Here is a 21,747-nt window from a genome sequence, read left to right as displayed (position 1 = left end):
CGAGGTCGCATCATCAGGGAACGGCTGCTGGAGGCTGGGGTACCACAAATGGAGTGGCCTGCACTTTCTCCAGACCTGAATCCCATAGAAAACCTATGGGATCAACTGAGTGTAGGGGGTCGTCACCCTGCACCCCAGAACCTCAATGACCTGAGGGCAGCCCTTCAAGAAGAGGGGAATGCCATGCCTCAGCAGACAATAAGCCGACTTGTGAACAGCATGAGACGTTGTTGTCAAGCTGTAATTGATGCTCAAAGACACATGACAAGTTATTGAAACATTGACATTTTTTGTTGTGGTATACCCACCACTGTTGTTAGCTTTTGTTTCAATAAATTGTTTGGGATGAAGAAATTACCATTGTGGGCTTCTACTTAAATGCCCTACTTTCATGATATAATATCACTGCAGCATGAACTTTTTACATTTTCCATAAATTTCACCTGAAAGTCAAATATCCCTAACCTAGGGGTGCATGGCCTCCCCCATGTATGGCATTAAGCTAATAGTTGATCAGATCCAGGGATGATATGATTAACATGATTTAGTGCTAACCCCTCAGGTAAGGTAAAAAAGCAGGTGTTTATGGAGATGGTGTCCATATTGCCTCCTTGGATCAAACACAGATACACACACACACACACACACACATACACAGAGTTACACACACCCTGACAACTAACTGTATGTGCTTTTTTTTTTTGCATGTTTTAACCATCAATCCCAATTCATATGTACTTGATGTTGATGTCCTGATTTCCATGTTCCCTTGTGGACAAGTCACTTTGCAAAGATGTCAGACTTGCATGAGTTAGACAATTGATCAGGGTAAAATTTTTATCAACGTTATTATTGTTCAGTAAGTTCGTTGTTTTGCAGCAAAACACACCTAATGCTGCATACTGAAGTTAAAGCAAGGATTTTTACATATTTGAGAAAATGAATGTTGCATGTTCCAACTATTGCGATCAATTATCTCAAGCAAGTTTTATTTCTGTAATGCAAGAAGCTGAAACTAGTAAAGTATCCCTTCTCAGGCAAATTTGTGATTTTTGTTTTAAGATTAATGGTGTCAATAAAACTGTCTTGAGTGAAGAATAAATTTAGCACAAAGTCAATGTTTTTGTAACTATGTCCAAAAGAAACTTCGTATAGTATAGTCCAAACACATGTTGGGCCACAAGTAGCCAAATGTAGGTATAGTGAGAGTCAATATAATTTGCAGAAACAGAAATAGCCTATAAACCAGCTCACAAACAAAATTAGGTAAAAAAAGGATGACAACTCATTCTCAGATATCACACAAAGTCATTTAATTAAAGTCATAATTCAGTCTCCCTCACAGTCCTGGTTGACCGGTAGACTTTTTGTAGACTTTGACAGCAGCAGTTTGTCTCTTCCCTCTCTCTCACTGTCACAGAGAGACTGATTATAAATCATCTCTCAGGTTAGTGGAGTCTGGTGCTGCAGGTGCAGCGGCTGTGCTCAGGAGCGAAACCAGCTCGCCAGGTCTTTGACCACATCTGTCCTGCCTCTGCTCCTCCTCACCGCCCTGCAGGCCGTGCAGTAGTGTTCAGCCCAGAAGGCGGGCTGGTGGACGCTGTAGCCCCCCCTCCAGGCCAGGTGGCGCCTCAGCCGGGCCGGGTTCCTCCTCAGCATCAGCAGGTACCGGGCCAGCCCCCGGACCGATGGGAAGTCGTCCACATGGATGAAGGCCTCTCGGGGCAGGAAGCGCTCATAGTTGCTCCTGCCCGGTCCCAGGACCACCGGGACGGCCCCGGCCAGCACCGCGTTCCACAGCTTCTCCGTGATGTAGTCGGTGTGCTGCGAGTTCTCCAGCGCCAGGTAGAACTGGTACCGTCCCACCAGCCGCGCCACGCTTCCAGCGCCGCCGTCCTCCGGTACCGGCCGGCCCGCCCGCCCGAACACATCCACCGGGACGTACCGGCGGAGCTGGTGGTAGAAGGCCACGCGTGCGTGGGACTCCGACCAGTTGCTGATCACCCAGGCCACGAGGCGGGGCCTGAGGAGGACCTGGGCGGTCCCGGCTGTGCGCACACCGGGGGTCAGAGACCCGTACGGCAGGAAGATATCAGAGTCTGTCCGGTAGCTCATCGTGAGGTTGAAAACCCCCTCAAAGCGCCGCAGTCTGGGTGTGTGCGTGGGGGACTCGTAGTTCATCCATATCCACTTTTGCCAACTTGGCCGCGGCTCCGGCGGCAGCTCGGCGGTGCCGGTGGCGACCTCCCGGTGGTGGACGATCACGGCGTCAGCCCGTGGGTAGGCGCGCACGTCGTCGGTGAGGGCGCAGCCGTGGATCTGGAAGAGCTCAGCGCAGTCGGGAAGTTTCCGGTACCGGCCGAACGGATGCGTCCAGACCAGGAGCGTCACCGCGCTGTCCTCCTCAGAGACAGACACAAACGGGTCCAGCGTGAAGGGATCCGGCAGGTAGAGTAGACAGGCCTCCAGGAACAACAAAACACCCACAACGGCCACGTACACAGAACAAGTCCGCTTGAAAAGAAGCACACAACATTTCTCCCGCTGGGACAAGCCGGAGCGCCTGTCTGCTCTGAGAGCGGTGATTGCTGCTCTCCCCTGAGCCGCAACTCCCATCGACGCCTCTCACTCCGCAGTTTCCCTCTGAGTTCAAAAACTTATTAGAGTCCAACTGTTTCCGCTCTCCACAGGGCAGTAAAGTACAGCTCAAAAGTCAGTCCAGGAGTTTATTGTAGCCCGCTGACACACCCAAGTCCCCTTGCCACTGCCATCGTTGCAGGTGTCATTGTCAAATGACACCTGCAACAATTCACCACGCCAACAAGCTTAAGCATTGTTGTCTCCCGTCTGTCCTGCACAGCAGTGAAGGGTAATTTCACGCTGTCTTCTTGGTCAGAACAGAGTATAACACATTTGCCCCGGTGCTGTGTGCTGAAGCATTTTGACGTGGCAGCGTTGATCCGGGATCCTGTGAATGGGGCTTTTGTGAGGCCTGCTGCCTCTCAGGCTCTTCTAGGTTGGGTAAACACATTGGCCCAGGGCGTGGAGTCTTGCTGATGAAATAAGCAAGTCTTTTTTTTTTCTTTTCTAAAGAACAAGACATATTTTAATATAGCTCCTAAATGACTCGTTTTGCATAAAAACATATTTATTTGGGATGGAGGCCAGCACTGAAAAAAAAAAAAAACTATTTGTTTTAATTTAAAAAAAAAACTTTGTGTCCTGGCTGCCTTAAAATTTTAAGTTGACTGAATTTGAGAGGACAGGATGAGGTAACTGTGTAATGATTCAAAACAAACAAACCTTTTGCATCAAATAAAGTTGATATTTATTCAGTCGTACCTTATATGTTACTTAATTTATTAATGTCTCAATTTCTTTCAACAGGAATTTCAATGCTTCGTTTACAATTCAGTCAATACAAGCCTATGGGGTTTGGAGAATTGGCAATATTGGATCCTAAAATTTAAATTTCTGGCCAATAAACTCATTATTAAAATAATTAGAAAATAATTCCTCAGATGTCTGTGGGTTGATTAGTGAAAACTTTTTACACATGTCCAGGTAATAGAACAGATATGAGGCCAGTCAAACCCTCATGAATCCTCATATAAAATGCTAGATCAGCCTTTCACCACTAGGTGTCTCCATACACAAGCACAAAGCTGCCTGTGAAGTGTCCTGTGCAGCTTGTGCAGTGTAGTGACAGTGGGATTTTATCTCCAAACATGCATGTTTAATTTGGCCAATGAATAAACATTTCAGATGGAAATTAGGCATGCAGCAGCGAGGCTTTGAAAAGGTTTGTCTTCAATGTTTTATTTATTAGATATGACCCAGCATTGCAACACCCTCTAACTAGAAATGTTGATGTTGATAAATGACTCACAGTTTTAATTTGGTGATCTAACCTAAACAAATGCAGGAAATAAAATAAAAAAAATAACACAAGTCCTCAGATAGTGACACATAGTGTGTGTAAATGGATCTGTTTTCCAGGTTGTTGTCATCATGTGGCTGCATTCTGATCAAAACTCATGAAAAAATGATGCGACGACGCGGTTGGAAATCCTGCACTGTGTGTTGTGTCTGAGCTCTGGTGGGCAGGAAAAACACACCATGACTGGGACAACATTATTTCTCCCCACAGACAGAGTATGTCATGAAGTCTGAATGTGAGTGGAAAAAAAATGGCAGACAAGGAGGAGTGGGAGGAGATGAAGCAAAAAGCATGTGTGTCCTCTCCACGGGGTCCTCCTCCTTCCTGTTACATCCATTCACTTTTCTTCACCGTGGAGCAGGGAAAAAAAAAAAAGCATCTCTTTGTGTGTATGTGTGTGTGCCTGTGTGTGTGTGTGTGTGTGTGTGTGACAAGTTATTCCCATAAGAGGTTTTGTATTCTTTCTGCATTATTTATCCTTCCTTTCATCTGAACAGTTCTATTTTCAGCCAATCATTTAATGTCCTGCCCGGGGTTATCTTGTGTTGGGAAGAAACACACCAACTCATAAGTTATGGATACATGGTAAGACTCAACATTACAAACACACGTATGTCTTTCCTCAGAAATGGCAGAGGTGGCTGAGGTCAGGAGATGACACATAGGAATGAGCTTTGTTTATCTTCTCTCAGTCTGGTTTTGTTTATTTTAATCCTTTATTATGCAGCACAGAGGCATGCAAATGTTGCTGGAAATGTGCTATAATTAAAGTTGAAGTGATTGGTGATACGCTGACATTTTGCTCAGCTCAAATTACAGCCGTGGTGATACACAAAGCTTGGCATTTATGTTTGCTTCATCCTTCCTTTTCTCTCTCGCAAGAAAACAACTTTTTGTCATCAAGCTGTTTCATTTACTGCAGACCTTGAATCTCCATGGAGGGTTTGTTATTGCGTTTTTTTCTCTGTTCAGCCGTCACTGCAGCAACTGGACACATGTGCACATGCATGCAACACAGGTAGGGAGACAGAAAAACAGGCAAAAGGGCTTGTCAGGTCATTTTATATTGACGCTGGGAGCCATCTTTGGTTGTAACGCTGCACTTATTAGCAGCAATACTGATGATGTACACAGAAACTGCCTGTGTTTATTGCTACCTTCCTGCTTCTGAGAAGTAGTACCACTGTGTATCTGTATGTTTTTTGTGGGTGTGTGAATCATACCAGCACAGAGAGAAGCATTCAGTTTTTGATGGGACCCCCAGGTCTTCACTCATCTTCCCTATTGATTTTCTCTTGCTTTCCTTTTTGCACTCCCAGGGGATGGGATGTCTCAATTGGTCCCGGCTGGTAAAGGAGAGTGTGAGATATAGAGAAACAGATTGAAGATGAGGGAAAGAGAAAAGAAGGGGGGGCTGAAGGGAGAGAAACGTAGAGAAAAAGAGGAGGAAGAGGCAGGAGGGGCCTGCGAGCTCGCTGATCACAGAGGCCCTCGCCGACCCCTGACCTTGATCATGACCTTAGAGGTTACACCAGAGGTCAGAGGTTGTGTGAAAGTGCCACTGCAGCGATTCACTCCACTGCTGGGTGATGATGATCTTATACAGCCTCCCCAGCCTGTCTGACATGATCAGTGTTGCTCTCCGCCTGCAGCTCCCAAGGGCCACACATCCATCTCTAACCCAGCCACACAAGGCCCGCTAAAAGCACCTTACAGGCAGAGTCAATGAGCAGGAGGAAAAGGGACACAAACAGAGAAAAGTGAAAGGAAAGGCTGTTTTATTCTTTACCCTGTAGCTCTGCTGGACAATAAGAACTAGTTGTATAATGGCACTGACACAAAGAATGTGTTTATTTCTTTATATTTAAACTTTAACCAGACATACAGCACATGAACTGTTGAGGGCCCCAACGTGTTCCTGCCTCTGTCTTTGTCATGAACAATTTATGCTGTTTTTTCTCCTCTTTAATTTTACCATATAGAGTAATAAAAGACAAGTGAGGGGGAAAAAAACCCCCACACAAGTCATCCATGCCAGACGTGCATGAGCCTCTGTAGCAGGAACATGATAATTTGTAGGTGGATTGATAGCTACGCCTTATACTTGCTCCGACTTACACTGTGTACCCCCTACTGCTTCAAAGTAATCCAGAGCCTAGTGAAGCTTCAGTCAAATCCTTATGGAGATGCAGTATTGAAATGCAGAGAGTTTGAGAAGAGTGCCTGGCAGCACAAAATCAAATGTTGCCAACAAGGTTTGCACCCAAAATAATTTACCAAATGATATGATTACCTTACTGAATACAATTTTACATCAAAACATGGAGAGACTACAGCAGATATAAAAGTTCATTGACAGAGCTCTACATGAAGCAGAATTCAACTAAGAGTCAAAGAGCTCTAGGTGCACAGTTATGCTCAGGTAAATTATCAGTAACTATAGAAACTGGCAGGTTTAATGGTCTTCCTGAAGAAAAAAAATGCTTTGTTAGTTATGTGATTTAGAAGAAATTGAGTCTTGTAAAATGTTCTCCTGGGTGAATAATTATGAAAATCAGAAGACAAAGTTCATTGTTTGCAGTGATACGCTGTGTGTGAGGAGTCATTTTCACCTCTGACAGATGTTTTACCACAGCAGCTGTATTTCTGCTCAACACTGAGCCTATATGTGCAAAACTAACTAACTAACTAACTAACTAACTGTCCAAATTTAAAAGTGAACAATGTTGAGTAATCTTCAAACATTTCTTAATACAAACACCATGCATCGTGTAGATGACTGATTGAGAAAATACTGTTGAGTGCTTTTCCTTTAAGTTATACTGGTGTCAAGGTAATGTCATTGGAATAAAAATACATTGTGTTTCTTTTATGTGTTTTCTTTGTGTGATAGTAAGAGATCACTATACAAACAAAGCATAATGGACACACTGCAGAGCTACTAAGCCTGCGCGGATTATCTCAGACCTGTATTTCTGGTTTGGCTTAATGATAGGTGGCATCACAAGTCGAGCAGGCCAAGCCATGGAAACACTGATTAACATGGTGGAAAGGGAGAGAAATGAGAGTATCAAACACAGGATTCATCAGTTCATATGTGGTACTTTTTTTTATAAAAAAGTAAACACATCTTTTCAGCAGAGTATTTATTGCATACTGTAACTTAGTGCTGATCAATTTCCCAGTCTTTAAAAAGACAACCATGAGGTGGTAACAACTGTTGTTAAAACTAATATGAATCATGCTGCTCTTATGTCTTTATTCATAATGATCTTTTATAGTAGCTCTCTCTATTTGTTTTATTCAGATTAAATGCTAAGTGTCATTCAGCACACTTTATTAAAAGCACGTGAAAGGGTGTGAAGGGAAAACTAGAGCCTGTAATTCACTGTATTATGTCTATAAATGAAGTATAAAATAAGGCAAAGCTATTTAGGCTACATATCAGCTGAGCACTGAGCACCATTCATACTGTGGGGAGGAGGGAGACACAAACAGCTTCAAATCAAATCAAGTAATGAAGTGAAAGTTGAGCTAATTCAAAGCACAAAATGGCCACCTTTGTATCCAAACGAATGAAGTGAAAGAGGTGTTATTATCTATGGCAAATTCTTGTGTTATTTTTAGTGGATGTAATTAAAGTGCAATGGCTGTAAAGAAATGAAAATGATTGGAGAGAAAGAAAATATAGCTATGAAATATTTTTAGTAAAGGCCGAGTTGATACAAAGGCTGCAGGTCAGAGCATTCAAAAAAAAAAAAAAAAACTTCCAAAGTGTGACTGCATGCGTGGACTTTGCACACAGCCAGGCCTCACGACACTCTCGACAAGTCAAATTTGGGAAGCCACAAAGTGCTAAAAATGAAAACAATGTGCACAACAGATGTGTTGCCCTGATAAACCTGAGCAGCTCGGCTCTAATTTGGTGTGCGGAGCAATTGCAGCCTGACGCTGAGGCGAGATGTGCTTTAAGGTGCGCGAGGCGGTACAGTTTGACACAGGAATTTAGGGCACTCCAAACATACAGTGTAATTAGAAATTCTTTGCATATCCCTCTGAGGCACATCCACACACTGAGGGGGTCAGAGGACATGGCCAGCAGGAGTGACGCCTCCAGAGCAGCCAGGGTTCAGTGCGTTGCTCAAGGTCACTTCAGCAAAAGATATGTATGCACATTGACACTCTAACCACTGGGCTGCCCTGCTGCAGCAAAGACTTGACTGTGTTAATAACACAACAATCTGATTTGATTAACTAATCTGATTAATATCTGTGCAGCGAAGGGATGCCTTAAATGAGAATATCAGGCTTACTTTCTTAACCCAGTAACTGTAAACTGACAGAATCATGAACTCAAAAATACCTTGTGCCAAGTGTAAGTCCACTCCATCTTTTACCAATTCTTTAAATGACCAGGTTCAGCAGGTCCTCTCCAACCCTGCTTTGTTGTATGCAGAGTTTGTGCACTAGATCCACCCCTTTAATCAAAGAAAAACAAAATATACATGTGTGTATCATGAAACTCAAATGATTGTGACTCTTTTTACTGCTAATTTGTGTTATTATCAATTTGAATGTTTTGTTTTAACAGTTTGGTCAGAAACCCTGAATTCTATTTTTAACAGCTCTAGTTAATTAAATTTAGTGTAAATTTATATTAAGCTTTATTTATTCATTTATTTTCCAATTGCAACTTGCACTCACCCATCCATAATGAAACAAAACAATATTTTTCACTGGGTTCACTAAAAACAAAACAAAACAAAACAAAACAAAACAAAACAAAACAAAACAAAACAAAACAAAACAAAACAAAACAAAACAAAACAAAACATGTTGTGTTGAGAAATTGTTTTTGTTTTTTGTTTGTTTTGGGGTTTTTCTTTTGTTGTAGCAGAAAAGTAAGAAGTGGTTTGAGCCAGTGACAAAAATCCCAGAGGCTGCATAAAAAAAGAATTTACCAAGTGACTTTTTATTTCTAAATCTGACAGTCATGTTGAATTTACAGGAGCAATAATTATTGATGTTATAAATTATTCGATGTTACATTATGTTCTCGCACAGTCCCTCACATCTCAAATGAGACATTGGTCCTGAATGCTATCCTGGTGAGATTTTTTTTTTTTAGATATGGCTTCCAAGTAGCCTCCTGGCATTATTTTTGTGTGATCTTTGCTCTCTGTAATGCACAGTAACCAACCCAACTGGAATGGCAAACGCAGGCTTATCTGGCGCTCCCAATTGCGTGTATTTCAACGTAATAAAATTAAGAGTAATTTAACGCCAGTTCGGTTATTTACCTGTAATATCTGAGTGTTGATAAAATGCTATTTAAGCAATTATAATGGCGTTATTAAGGCAACACTCCTGTAAGTTGACTCCGTTCCGTACACCAGCTGCTGCGGGGGTGAGCAGTGGGAGAGATCCGGTCCGGGTGTTACGACCGCCCGGTCCTCTCCACTGAACTCCAACCCCCGCGCTCTCTATCAGCATCTCATTCCTGTCTCAATATGTCTCAAGATGGCGGCCAATGCAGGATCGATGTTTCAATATTGGAAGCGCTTTGACTTACAACAACTACAGGTCAGTTCAACCTCTGTTTAATCCGTCTACCCTCCATTCGCCTCCGTCGCCTCGCCTCTCTCGGCGGCGGCGTTTTGTGTTTTTTTCGGCAGCCGCCTCGTAGGTGTTTCGGAAGAGAATTCAAGACCTCTTCCTCACATTGATGAAAGTGGCTCTCTCGCTGATCAGAAATTGATCCTCTTTGTTCAATTCAACATCGATCGGACACTGCAACTGGGCAAGCCGGGGCGACGCCGCGGGGATGCGCCGAGATAAAAACAAAACGGCGGGGCTCTGGCGGAAAGCTTTCGGTTCGCTACCTTTATTGCGTGTTCTTCAACTTTTACCGGAGCGAGTAGCCGTAGTTAGCCCGACGCTTTAGCCGCTGTAAGGTTGGATAATTTGGGGGAAAAAATAAGTGCGACTCATTATACGGTGGCGCTGTGGTGACACCGACCGCTCAGACGGGCAGCGGAGACACACAACAGCGCTCTGCTTGTGTTTCTTTCTGCTTTTCGCTGTCAAATCTAAGTTTGGTTCAGAGCGGATGAAAACATTAGCAGCCTCATCGGCTAACGCGTTTAAAGCAGTTTATGTTGAAGTCGCCTCCGTGATTATGGTTGATCAACTCGGCCTTTTTTTTTTTTTTTTTTTTTTTTTTTCTCCTCAACCCCCCCCCCCACACCCCCCTCCATTGACGGCAATTATACACAGAGAGGTTTTTACAGACGTTGCCACGTCTGTGGAAGTGGACGGGACGGGACAGTGTTTGTTGACGCGATGCAATCAAATGAAATAATAGTAGAAATATGAGCGATCATGACCTTGTTGGTTGTGATGAACTCCAGAAATGTCCCAGCCTCACGCACGCCACTAATCTCGGCGTGCGTGGAGCAGATCCATGGCACAGTAAAGGATATGAGGAAAATATTGGGCCTATTCAGTGTGTGTGAATATAGCCTGTGTATATTAGAGCCTGTTTGACCTATCACAAGACATGTAGACAATGGCACTGTTGTGTTTTCCCTTGGCATTTAACGTGCATTGCTGAATTTCAAATCACAATTTATGAATATTAGCAGCCCAGTCGCCGTCGTCATTAACATATGATTGCATTATGTAGGCTAGACCAATTGTTCATACATTATTTTGTAAATCGCACAGGCTTGGGATTTAAACTTTAATTTAGGTCATGATGCCCCTATGACTGGGTAGACAAAAGGACAGTGAACAAGTCTTCCCAGCGGGCTTTGTGTTGCACTTATGCCACATCATCAAGGCTTCACTTCTCCTATTTATTTGATCCTGTTTGGTCCTCCTACTCGTGCCCCCTTGTTCATGCATTATGTAAAAAAAAAAATTTTAGACTGCTTTCTCTTTTCTTTCCTGCACTATCTATCTCCCACCCCCTTCCTGTCCCCCCCCCCATCCACCCCTTCCAATCTTTCTCTCCCTCACCTCCCCCTCCCCTCCTTTTAATTTTTTTTTCCGCTCTCTTCACTGGCCCTTCACCCTGCTTTCACCCATTTCGCCCTGTTTGAACTGGTGTGTGTGTGTGAATTTGTCTGAGATCAGTCTTTTTCGTAGATTGACTGCCAGCACGGACAGTGAAGGCACTGCCAGCAGCCAGGACATGAAAAATGCATCGCATAAGTTTGTGATAAGGCCCTGGGTAATTATGGCAAAGGCCCCTATCACAAGCGATTAGTCAGGACAGTGAATCTGAGCGTGTGCAAAAAGGCTGGCGGTTGGCAGGCCTGTCTGCAGGATAGGAATCAGTCGGAGCTGGTGTGTGTGTGTGTGTGTGTGTGTGTGTGTGTGTGTGTGTGTGTGTGTGTGTGTGTGTGTGTGTGTGTGTGTGTTCGTGTGTGCAGAACTGCTCAGAACATTCGCTGTCTATTATTGATGACATCTTATTTACTCTCCCTCCCACTGAGAGGCTCCTAGAGGAAAGCCTTCAGAGGAGAACCTTTTTTTCTTATCTGTTTTTTGAGGATAATGTGGAGTTAGTATGATATGATCATGGTCTACACATGGTCTTGTCAGCCAATTGCTTTCTCATTTGCGTCTTCCTTGTGATCGAATGGACAGTGTGCACTGTACACTTGCAATCGCAGTCTGTTTTGTCTATGTGAGAGGCACCAGCAAAGGAATGTTTTCTTTTTTTTTTTTTGTTTCTTTTGATGATGAAAATCCAACCCAACCTAGATGTCAGTAGCTTTAAGCCATCATAGCGTCTATTCCTCAGGCTCCAACTGCTGATGTTCATTAAAATCCTATTTGATCAGTGTGTCCTATTCCCTGTGTGAGAAACTAGCTAGGTGGTTGTTACAGGACAGAGAGTGCTTTGAAACAGCACAGCGAGCTGTTAACTTGTCTTCTCTGCATGATTTTTTTTTTCCTCCCCCCCCCCCCCCCCACCACCACCACTACAAACACAAATGGGTGCAACAGTGATGCTTTTAGCAAGGTCTCGCACACTTGCAAAATGGATCAGTGATTCAGAGATGATGGCAGGGTGACAGTGAATTACAGATGGAGGAGGTTTTAACGTCTGTAATCCCTGTTCGTCCATTACAGAGTTGAGTTTCTTTAGAGGGGATCATCACTCTTCTCTCTTGTTGTTTTTTTTTTTTCCTTTTTTCTTTTTTTTTTAACCCAGTCAAGCAGTTTGCTGGAACATTGCGTTTCTACTTGAAAGCGATGAGAAATTGCGCTTCATTACAGGCAAAACTTAATAAGATATGAGTGAATAGCTGAGCCTGAACCTATACTTTATATTTTTTGTGTAAGCTCGGAAAATTAAGAACAGACCTTACTGTTATACACAATTCCCAATTTAGGCCTAATAGCCTACATCTCACCTCATAACATTTCCTGGAACAAAGTACCCTAGAGCCATTTTGAAAAATAGTTCACTATGTTAGCGGACAGCTAAATAGTGACTTAGATGAAAACTGATCTAGAGTTCGTTCTTATTCGCCACCTCCTAATGGGTAAATTTAGGAAAAGGGTTTTGTAAGCTGATCCCAGAGCTGTGGTCAGTGGCAACCTGAGTGGTTTAAATCTCTCAGCGACTGGCCCGCTGTTGTCTGCAGGAGTTTTAGTGTTAATTTATGAGCTGGTTGTCTGAACTCACTGGTGGGATATTTTTACCCCTCTGTTGCTGCACAGGCTGGGGGAGCATAGAGGAAGGGGCATCACGTCATGCTTTTACTGTAGCCAACCGGTTCTCTGCCCAGTGACAAAACCTGGCATTGGGACTGAGGTTTCACTGTGTGTTGGTGGGTGGTGAGCGACTAAGCGTGAGTCAGAGAGAGGGATGAGTGCATGTCAGGTCTTTGGTCTGCCCTCGGTCCTCTTTGGAAGGGGCTCTGTCATCCTACTTTCTAAGAGGTTAGAGTGTATCCTTAGGAAGGATAACCTCCATACGACTGAGAGGAATGTGCAGCTCTCAGTAAACTCAGGAAAAAAACTTCTTATACCTTATCAGTGGCTAATTCTCAGCAGAGGCCCACACTCCCCCAACTCCTCGGCATTTTAGTGTACGTCACTCTCAGCCTCAGTTTCTTCTCCCTCCTTCTGCTTTGAGGAGCGTCTACCCCAGAGTAAGTTTATCTGATTAAATACAAAAAGTAAATATATTACACTCTGCAAGAGTCATAATCTTAATACTCAATTAAACAATTTTACACTGGTCTGGAAAAAAGAAATTTTGACCAATGTCATCTGATTTTTGAACAAAAGATAAAAAGCACTTAACAGAAGTCTAAAAATAGGGGCACCCAAACAGCTCCTTACAGCTCTTTATGCAAAAGTGTTTGACAGACATGTTTTCCTGTAAAACCTGAAGGTGTGGAAGTTTCCACCTATGATAAAAATATCACATTTGTGTTGCCACAATTTGTAATTTTAGATTAAGTAAAGCTGAAAGATCTAATTTTGTTGAATTTCCCTTGAACTGCTTGACTTTAAGATGGTCCACAATAATGAGATGAATATATTTTGATATAAGATGATATAATAAAATTAAAGAAATCCTTGATCAGTAATCCTGATCATAATACTAAGTAGTATTGCCATTAAATAACTGTTAAATGTTTTTCTCCCATATATGCAGTGTTTATATACTGAGATATGCCTGAAAGAAGTAGGTCAAATGACACTACAAAGACAGTGTTGTTACGAGCAGTTAAAAATCAAATTACAGTATTGCTCCACAGGCCACTTGTATACATCACAGTATAACAGAGCAGCCTACAACCTACGCGAAATGTCTGTATCTGGCTTCAGTTAAAGCATATTTACTGCTTTCACCCAAATTAACAACTTTATACTTTGTAATGTTTCTACTGCTCTGAAACATACTGAGACTGAGAACTGATGATTGTGGGCTGGAGAGCGTGGAGGCTGTGTAAACGTGATGTAAAGAGGGTGTTTGTATCAGTTGTATTGCTTGGCATTATATTAAAATCTATAATTTCATTGCTTTGAATTTAGAGACTTTATTTAGACTTTTTTTTATCATATACTGTTACTCCTCCTTTTTCTTCCAGAAAGGAGAGCTTTGGGCAAAAACAGCCAACTCCAAATTTATAGTGTCAATGTATGAGTATGTATGATATCAAACTTGAGGCATTCTTTTATAAAAGGTCGACTCTATTTGGTTTTTACACCCTCCCAAAATATTGTGTTTTTAGAACATTTATATCTGTTAATGTCAAATTACCTTAATGGGTGCATTCTGCTCAAGCCTTAGTTTGTACCCTTAAAGAAATCATAAAAATATCTTTTAGGGGTCTGACAGGGTGAACTTTTCAAATATTCATGTCTTGGCCTACTCAGTCCATACTTAAATGAAATTTTATAATTTGTGGCAACTGTGCTGTTCAAATTCTCTACAGGCTGCAGTGTGTTTTGTATTTTTTTTCCTGCAGGGAATCGGGAACTTGCACCTCAGTCTTACAAAAATTCCACTAAGCAGCTCTTTAGTTATGGTTATGTTCAGAAAAAAACTTTAATGTGATAAAATGTGATAGAAATGTATATTTGACGTGGCTCATGATCACCCAAAAGTATTGTCTTCATGTTTCCAACCATTTAATACTCACACAAACACAATACAAACACTTTAATGTAACTACACAGACAGAATCTCCACCCAACAACCCGCAACAAGAGCACAGGGGGCAGTTTCCAGAGACCTATTTTCAAGTGGCAGGCATTATTTACAGACCCACTTGGAGTCTCTCTCACCTACAGCATCATAGAGTTTCACCGTATCTCATGACAGAAGCATCCATTATTCTGCTGCTCTGTATTCCAGCAGAGAGAGCATGGGCTTCAGTGACTGGACACTTCTCTTTAGGTTCACTTTGGAATATACTGGCTGTTTCCACTTGTAAGTTTAAGGACGCTGCCCACTTTATTTGAAAATCAAGCACACACTTGAAACGGTGCTTCTTGTATAGTCTATTGTTCACCATGTAGTATTAAGCCTTTGGTTTTTCAGTAAACAAAAATCTTGCAATCCCAAGGGGAAAAAAAATGTCTGTTCTTATGAATTGGTTGGTAAAGATTGGTAAAGTAAGAATGTCCACGCAGTGAGGTGCAGACTAGCCTCTTATGTGTCAATCAAATCACACTCTTTTCCAGTGCTTTTGTTCTCATCTTTTTACTTGGCCACCACGTGTTCTCACCTTCATCAAAGTGATGGATATTTAAAATACCAACTTTGTATTAAATAGTGTATATACCTGTTGTTAATTTTGTTGTTTTGAGAGATATTTGACCTGCAAATAATTCAACTAAAATTCAAGCATAACATCTCTTTGGGGCTGCAGGTGACAATTTTTATTTTTTGATAATAACAATAATCATTTTCCCGATTAATTGATTAATACTTTGACCTATAAAATGCCAGAAAACGCCTGTCACAGTTTACTAAAGCCCATGACTATTTTGTCTGACCTCTTAAAATGATATAAAACACAGAAGAGCAGAAAATGTACACACCTGAGAAGCTAGAACCAGTGACAGTTTGGCAGTTTTACTAGAAAGAACTACTTAAACAGTTAATTAATTGTCAAAATAGTTGCTGATCGTCTGTCATTTGAGTAATTTATTCTATTTTTCAGTAATACATCATTACAGTATTTTCCATTCTCCAGAGTCATTTTACACATGGAGTACATAAGGATTAGAGTTAAGTGGGGAAACCGAAGAAATGTGTGGGGAGAATAATTTTGAATAATGACAACTTTGGTCAAAAAGTGACTTAAAGCAACCAAGGAAATATGAGCTGTTAGAAACAGTTTGATTGGTTGTTAAGGTACAGATTTCTGATGACCCAACAAGCTGAGCTTGGATGAGCCTTGCAGTATTTTTGAAGAGTTAAACAAGATGTTAACATGGAAATATAAACAGAGGCAATGGACCAGAAAACGAAATGGAGTTCTATTTCCACAAGCTACCACAATGTGATAATTTAGACCAACTGCAGACGGTCACACACTGGGGGCCAGTGTTCGAAACTTTTTTGACAGGTTTGGCTGAGCACTTTGCTGAGTTTGAAGCTAATGCAGTGCTTCATTTTGTTCCACAAACGTGTCCCTCTGTGTAAGCCTGCTGAAATTTGTTTCTGCAGCAAATACTCTGTGGCCTTCAGCATCTGGTATAGCCAAGCTATTGGTGAACCACTTGCCCTACCTAATTTTAGTGTTGTTTATCTCACTGTTATCAAGGAGTCTGGGCTAAATAAGGCCTGAGGATCCTTATGTGCAGGCCTTATCCCATGTCAACCCATGACTCCAGTATCAGTGTCCTGTTAGATCATTGACCATAGGTATTGAATTCTAATAGGCCTATTGGTGTGTCCTAATGGTCCAAGTATTGAATTATGATATTGGCAAGGGCTGATGGCCTCAGGATTGAATTATGATATTGGTGTGCTGCAAGCTAATGGTTCTTGGTATTGAATTATGATATTGGTGCACTTTGATGGTGCAGGGATTGAATTATGATATGGCTTGCTATCTGCTAATAGCTCACTCTGTGTAATTTTCAATGTCAATCAGTTGCCTCAGTTACTAGATCCATAGCCGGCCTTCAGGCTCAACACATCAGTCACATCAGATGGGAACAGCCTTCAACCTTTAGCCTCAGTTCTCACTCCAATTTCTGTAACTTTCTTCCTTTTCACTTGCTTTTGTCTTGTACTCAGTCCACCTAGGACTTTGAGATTTGTTACTGCATATGTTTTCTTATTCTGTAAATAAGGTTTACATTAAAATATTGCCAGGACGAGCTGTTTATTGTTAATGTCTTTTACATCACCTTAAAAATCCACTCATTCTCCTCTAGAATAAGGGATAGAACAAACTTTCACATCATTACTCATTAAATAGTGTGCTTAAAGACTTTGTCCTGTTGACTCATAGTGTTAATGAAGTAGCTGCCTTTTTTTTTTCTCCTGTATACTTTAGCATTTATCCTCACAACTAAAAGAAGATGTTAAAATGTTGGATGTTTTAATGACAAGCTAACACCACTTCACACATGTAAGATTAGGCAAAGGCTTTTATTGATTGTCTGGCCTTTGTTCAGTGCTCACTCTGTGTGGATTTGGCATTTCAATACACCACCTTGGAGCCTAATGTTAAAGTAATGGAGTTGCAATGGCTCTGAATCTGAGTTAACTTCATTTCTGTTAGTGTCCACACCTTTGCAGTGTTTATGTTGAGCTCATTCCCATTTTGGTAGTTTAAAAGCAACCAGAGCTGTGATGGTCCTGCTGCCAGCTCACAGAGTAAATGGACGGCCTGCTTCTGTGTCAGCCCTCTAAAAATAACACAGACTGCTGGCTGGGCTCAGCAGAAAACTACCACCGATTATGATGATTCAACTACCCTGTATTCACAGGTGCATGTATGTGTGTGTTGGGTGGGGGTGGGTTATGCTTAACAAATTGTTCTCTGCGTTCAGTATTGCATTCACTGATTTAGTTTTATGTCGTAGGTTGATGGAACTTTGCCCAGTTGGAGAATCTTGAAAACTGATGATATGCATTTTCAGTTTTTGAGGTATAATTATTTAATGAAAGAAAGGCTGTCTCGTTTAAGTTTAGTGAACCGGAGTCATTGTAATGCTTGCCAAACCAATTTAAACAGTAGTAGGAATCAGATTGAATAGCTTTAACTACCAGCACCCTGCTATTATTACTGCACAGGCTTTGCCTAATGTAAAATTGAAATACTTAAGGCAGGCCCATGGCTTTGTCCATGGAAACATGGGAAATTCTATACAAATGACGCAGTCCTGTATCTGTTGAATTCATTGAACTTCCTCAGACAGCACCTTAACATCTCCCTGACCTTTGACCTGAGCAGCTGTCAGACTGGAGCCGGGGTTCAGAGGTGGTCTGACCCTGCAGACCTCAGTATGACCTGGGCTGTCTGACTGGCCTAACCTTTAGAGCTAACACATGATGACTTCACCATCTGTCTTGCCTTTAACAGGTCTAGCCTCCTTGAACTTGAACTTGTTTGGACATGGAAAGAAGAAAAAAACAACTCAAGGGAGAAAATTGTCTCACAGCTAGCCCAGTATGTTTCCCTATGCTTATGTATTTGCTTTATTTTTAAATGATGACCAAATGTGAAGTCCGAACTTTCAAACATGAGTCTTTGTTTACTCATTTGTGAGCTTCTCCCTGAGTTTGAGTCTGTGTTTGTACCAGTTTAAAGGTGTATAATTGGTTGTACATTGCTAAGCTTTGTAGCTCGCAGTCTCATTTTTTAAAGTGAGAGTTGTCCTCTTGAGGAAGGGGGAAGGGACTATGTGTTTAGTAGACACAGGCTCATCCGCTGACTGCTGTCTGACCCTGAGTTCAGCGGTATGGTTATTAATAGGCCCAGAGGCCTCAACTTCCAGGAGGCCCTCTGATCAGCTCCAGATGTGGAATGAGAGAGGACAATTCTACGTTAGCCTATCCATGTTTCACATGAAGCAGAAAGTAGGGAGATAGGCATTTGGCGAGACTGATAAAGAGTGAGGGAGGGAGGAAGGGAGGGACAGGAGACCTTTCCACAGCAGGAGTGTGTTTTGTGAGTCTTTGTTTTCATATGTGTGTGTTTTTTCATTTATTACACTCTCTGCCCTCAGACCAAAAGACCATAAAAACGTATGGCATCACCATGGTGACCATAATAACTACCTATAAAACAGCGTGTAAACTGTGAAATAAGACAAACAGACCAGAACAGCCCTGACTGCCTGGCTGGCTGACTGAATGGCTGCCTTCCGCCATAAAACTATTTGAGAGCCAGACTGAAGGAATGCCTTGGAGGCTGCTGTGGCTGTCACGACACATGAAAGGATTAGGCTCTGTGTTTTATCTCCTCTTTATCTGATGGTAATGGATAAGCTGAGTGTAGCCTATCATCTGACGCTTGGGCCGGGGGTTTGATGTTTTAGTAGGGTGACGGTTTGTTGAGTTGACCGCTTTGGTCTATTGATTGCTGTTTGATGGTTTTGATATGTAGGCTGTATGGAACAGGTCAAGTCTTTTATGCAGTGAAGGCTCCAAATAGCTTTTAGCTGTCCTTCACTCCCCCCATTACTCTAGTGGTTCGTTTGATGTTTGGATCAATCAATAGAAAGAGCCTGAGCTCTTACACATGCTCCATCCTACTTCCCACCAAGCTCAATTCCTCTTCCTTCATTGTGCAGGCATTATATCACATTCTCTCAACACAGAATAAATGATATAATTACAACCCATTACTTAGCCTAACGCAAGCTAATTATTCTGTCATTACTGTAAGGATTAGCTATGCTCATTCTCTCTTTCTCACTGTGTTTCTCTGCCTTTTCCTCTCAAAAGTCGAGCTAGCAGAGCAGAAAACTCTTACTCATCAGGGCTGAGTAAGACTTAGCCCCAGGACATGTTCTGTTGACGTTGATCGTATAGACCATGGGTGTCAAACTCAGTCAAATGGCTAGGCCACACTAGACAATACTGACAGCATGGGCTGGACACATTAAAGCGTCTAGATATATCTAACTTAATGGAGCATGTTGATATATGCCTTTAATTTATGCAGAGAAGTCAACATGCTGCTTTTATAGGCTGTGGCACAACTCATGCTGATGTGTCATCATCAGGCGTCTAGAAAATTACTGGATACAATAGATAGACATGGCTAAATTAAAATGTGGAAAAAGGCCATCATGCAGAGCAGGGATTTACTGTACCAGAGGCACATGAGAGTGATGCACACCTTTTCCAGTCTTCTGCAACTGTGCCAGGAGCATGAAGCTGTTAGTCATCGTTAAATGCAAGTCTGTGTGCATTACAACAAATCAAAGAGGTTAACGAATTAAGAACAGATAAAATCTCAGCTAAGATAGAGCTACTTTGAACACTGCTGTGTTGTCAAGTGCTCATAGGCTAAATAGATGAGTGTAGGATGGTGAGTGGATGTCTTCAACATTACAGCATTGCTAGCTAGCCTGCACCTGTGACCCTGTCATTGTTCACCTGTGGTTACCTGTATGTGCATTTGATGTCACATAAACTAATGTGGCAACGTCAGTTGCTTTCTGGAGTCCTTGGGCCACAGTTTCATATATCTGCTATGGGGCCTGGAGAGCCCCACTCTTCTTCCAGACTTGATTAATCCCTATCGCCCCTCTCCATGATCACAGTTTCCATTTTTTAGTCCGTATCTGTGCACTCATCCCCTCCCCAATCCCCTCTCACTGGCATAGAATAGCTTCCTGGCAGAATGGCGGCATTAATTCAGGGATGAGAGGTGTGATACTCTCTCCCTCTCTCTCTCTCTGTCTCTCTGGCTCGCTCTCCCTCTCTCTCTATCTGTGCTCTGTTTGTAATGCGTGGCCTTTATCGTAGCTGAAACAGCTCACTACCCTCTGATCCTATCTCAGATCTCAATATCCTAGCCGTTCCACCCTGTAAACGCAGGGATGAAAAATCTTGCCCTTTCACCAATGCATTACACCCTAGCATATCGCCATACCCCTCTACTCCCATTGCACTCTCCACACCACTCACCCTTTGTGACACAGGCCTCTAGCTAAATTCGAACTCTGCAAAATGAGACCAAGTGAGCTGCACTTCCTCCATGCCAGAAACCATCTTAGTCTCATTATATTTGTATTTAGGCTCAGGCCTGGCCTCTGAAACCCTTTGTCAGACAATAGGTCAGGCAAAATAATGACTAGCTCTCAGCAAGCTTCAGGAGAGTTAAGACTTGGATGTTGGGGAGATAAAACAACAACTAGTCTCTCGGCAGAGAAACATGGATCAATACGTACGAGGCAGCGGTGTAAAAAGGCTGTTTTTGATCCAGGCTTGCGTCAGCGTCAGTGAGGTGAGTCTTGACAGCTCCTGTGCTTTTGGTAGATATGGATCTGTGTTCAAAAAAAGGAGCAAAACGCTCAGGGACCACAAGCATCTTGTTAGACTGTGGAGAGTGGTAGGTTGACCCCCGCCTCCAACTGCTCTGCACACAAACACAGGCGCACACACAGTTGCACAAACACACACAAAAAAAGTGCTTAGACCTGAGTTGTCACAGTGAAACTATTGTGTTCACTTGTGATAAAGAAAACTTTGTGGCTTTGACTCCAATGGGTGAGACGAAAAGCAAACACGGAGATTCAGGAGGATATGACTTGTGTCTTCAAACCCTGTGTGGTTAGTGAAAACAGCGTCTGCTGGCACATTTAAAGTTCTGCACCCTGCTATGTCAAAGGTAGGAAGGCAGACAAGCAGCCAGGATTGTAGTCTCTTATCTGTGCTGCTGTTATGCTGTGTTTTGAGGGGGCGTGCCTGTGATGTGTGATCATGTACCATGTCGTTGTAGCAAGCGTTGCTGTTGCTCCTGACTGAGCCGCCACCCCACGACTCCACCCCCACACAGTAGGTTTGGCATACAGAACAGTCAGCCACATAGGAGGTGGAACGCTGTGAGGGAATATGGAGGGGGAGTTTGAAAGATAGGACTCGTAGATTTCAGATAAGACATCTTTCCAGACGCCTTTACTGTTTACTATCATAACCACATAACAGCCTTAGACATGTCAGAGATAAAAGGAAAGATTAGCGACTGCACTGGCAGGACAGAAAACTTCATCTCTTAAACATCTGTGTTGTGTTGCCAAGTACAGAGGCTGTAAAAGGCTTCTCACTTTGAAATGAAAGCAGAAAGTTTTGTTTTAAA

The 21,747-nt window shown here is 42.4% G+C and overlaps 2 protein-coding genes across 4 annotated transcripts in view; one reads left to right on the top strand and one right to left on the bottom strand.

Moving 5' to 3' along the window:
- Positions 1–1,296: 1,296 nt before the first annotated feature.
- LOC139632309 (alpha-(1,3)-fucosyltransferase 4-like) lies at positions 1,297–2,910 on the bottom strand. Its single transcript, XM_071497184.1, has one exon. The coding sequence runs from the start codon at positions 2,614–2,616 to the stop codon at positions 1,486–1,488; it is 1,131 nt and encodes a 376-aa protein (XP_071353285.1). The 5' UTR covers positions 2,617–2,910; the 3' UTR covers positions 1,297–1,485.
- A 6,454-nt stretch (positions 2,911–9,364) lies between these two features.
- cux1b (cut-like homeobox 1b) overlaps positions 9,365–21,747 on the top strand; it is a 59,769-nt gene continuing 47,386 nt past the window's right edge. For all 3 annotated transcript variants that reach the window (XM_071495662.1, XM_071495661.1, XM_071495660.1), the window contains exon 1: positions 9,365–9,523. In XM_071495662.1, coding sequence (XP_071351763.1) covers positions 9,461–9,523 — 63 coding nt within the window. In that variant the 5' untranslated portion in view covers positions 9,365–9,460. The remainder of the gene's footprint in view (positions 9,524–21,747) is intronic.

Source organism: Trachinotus anak, unplaced genomic scaffold (genome assembly GCF_046630095.1).
Source record: "Trachinotus anak isolate AG129_WGS33_773 ecotype Australia unplaced genomic scaffold, CSIRO_AGI_Tana_v1 ptg000014l, whole genome shotgun sequence".
Taxonomy (NCBI): Eukaryota; Metazoa; Chordata; class Actinopteri; order Carangiformes; family Carangidae; genus Trachinotus; species Trachinotus anak.
This window is presented reverse-complemented; position numbering and strand designations above follow the sequence as displayed.

Excerpts from the sequence above, each read along its gene's own strand:
- LOC139632309 (XM_071497184.1), bottom strand. The coding sequence starts at position 2,616 with ATGGGAGTTGCGGCTCAGGGGAGAGCAGCAATCACCGCTCTCAGAGCA.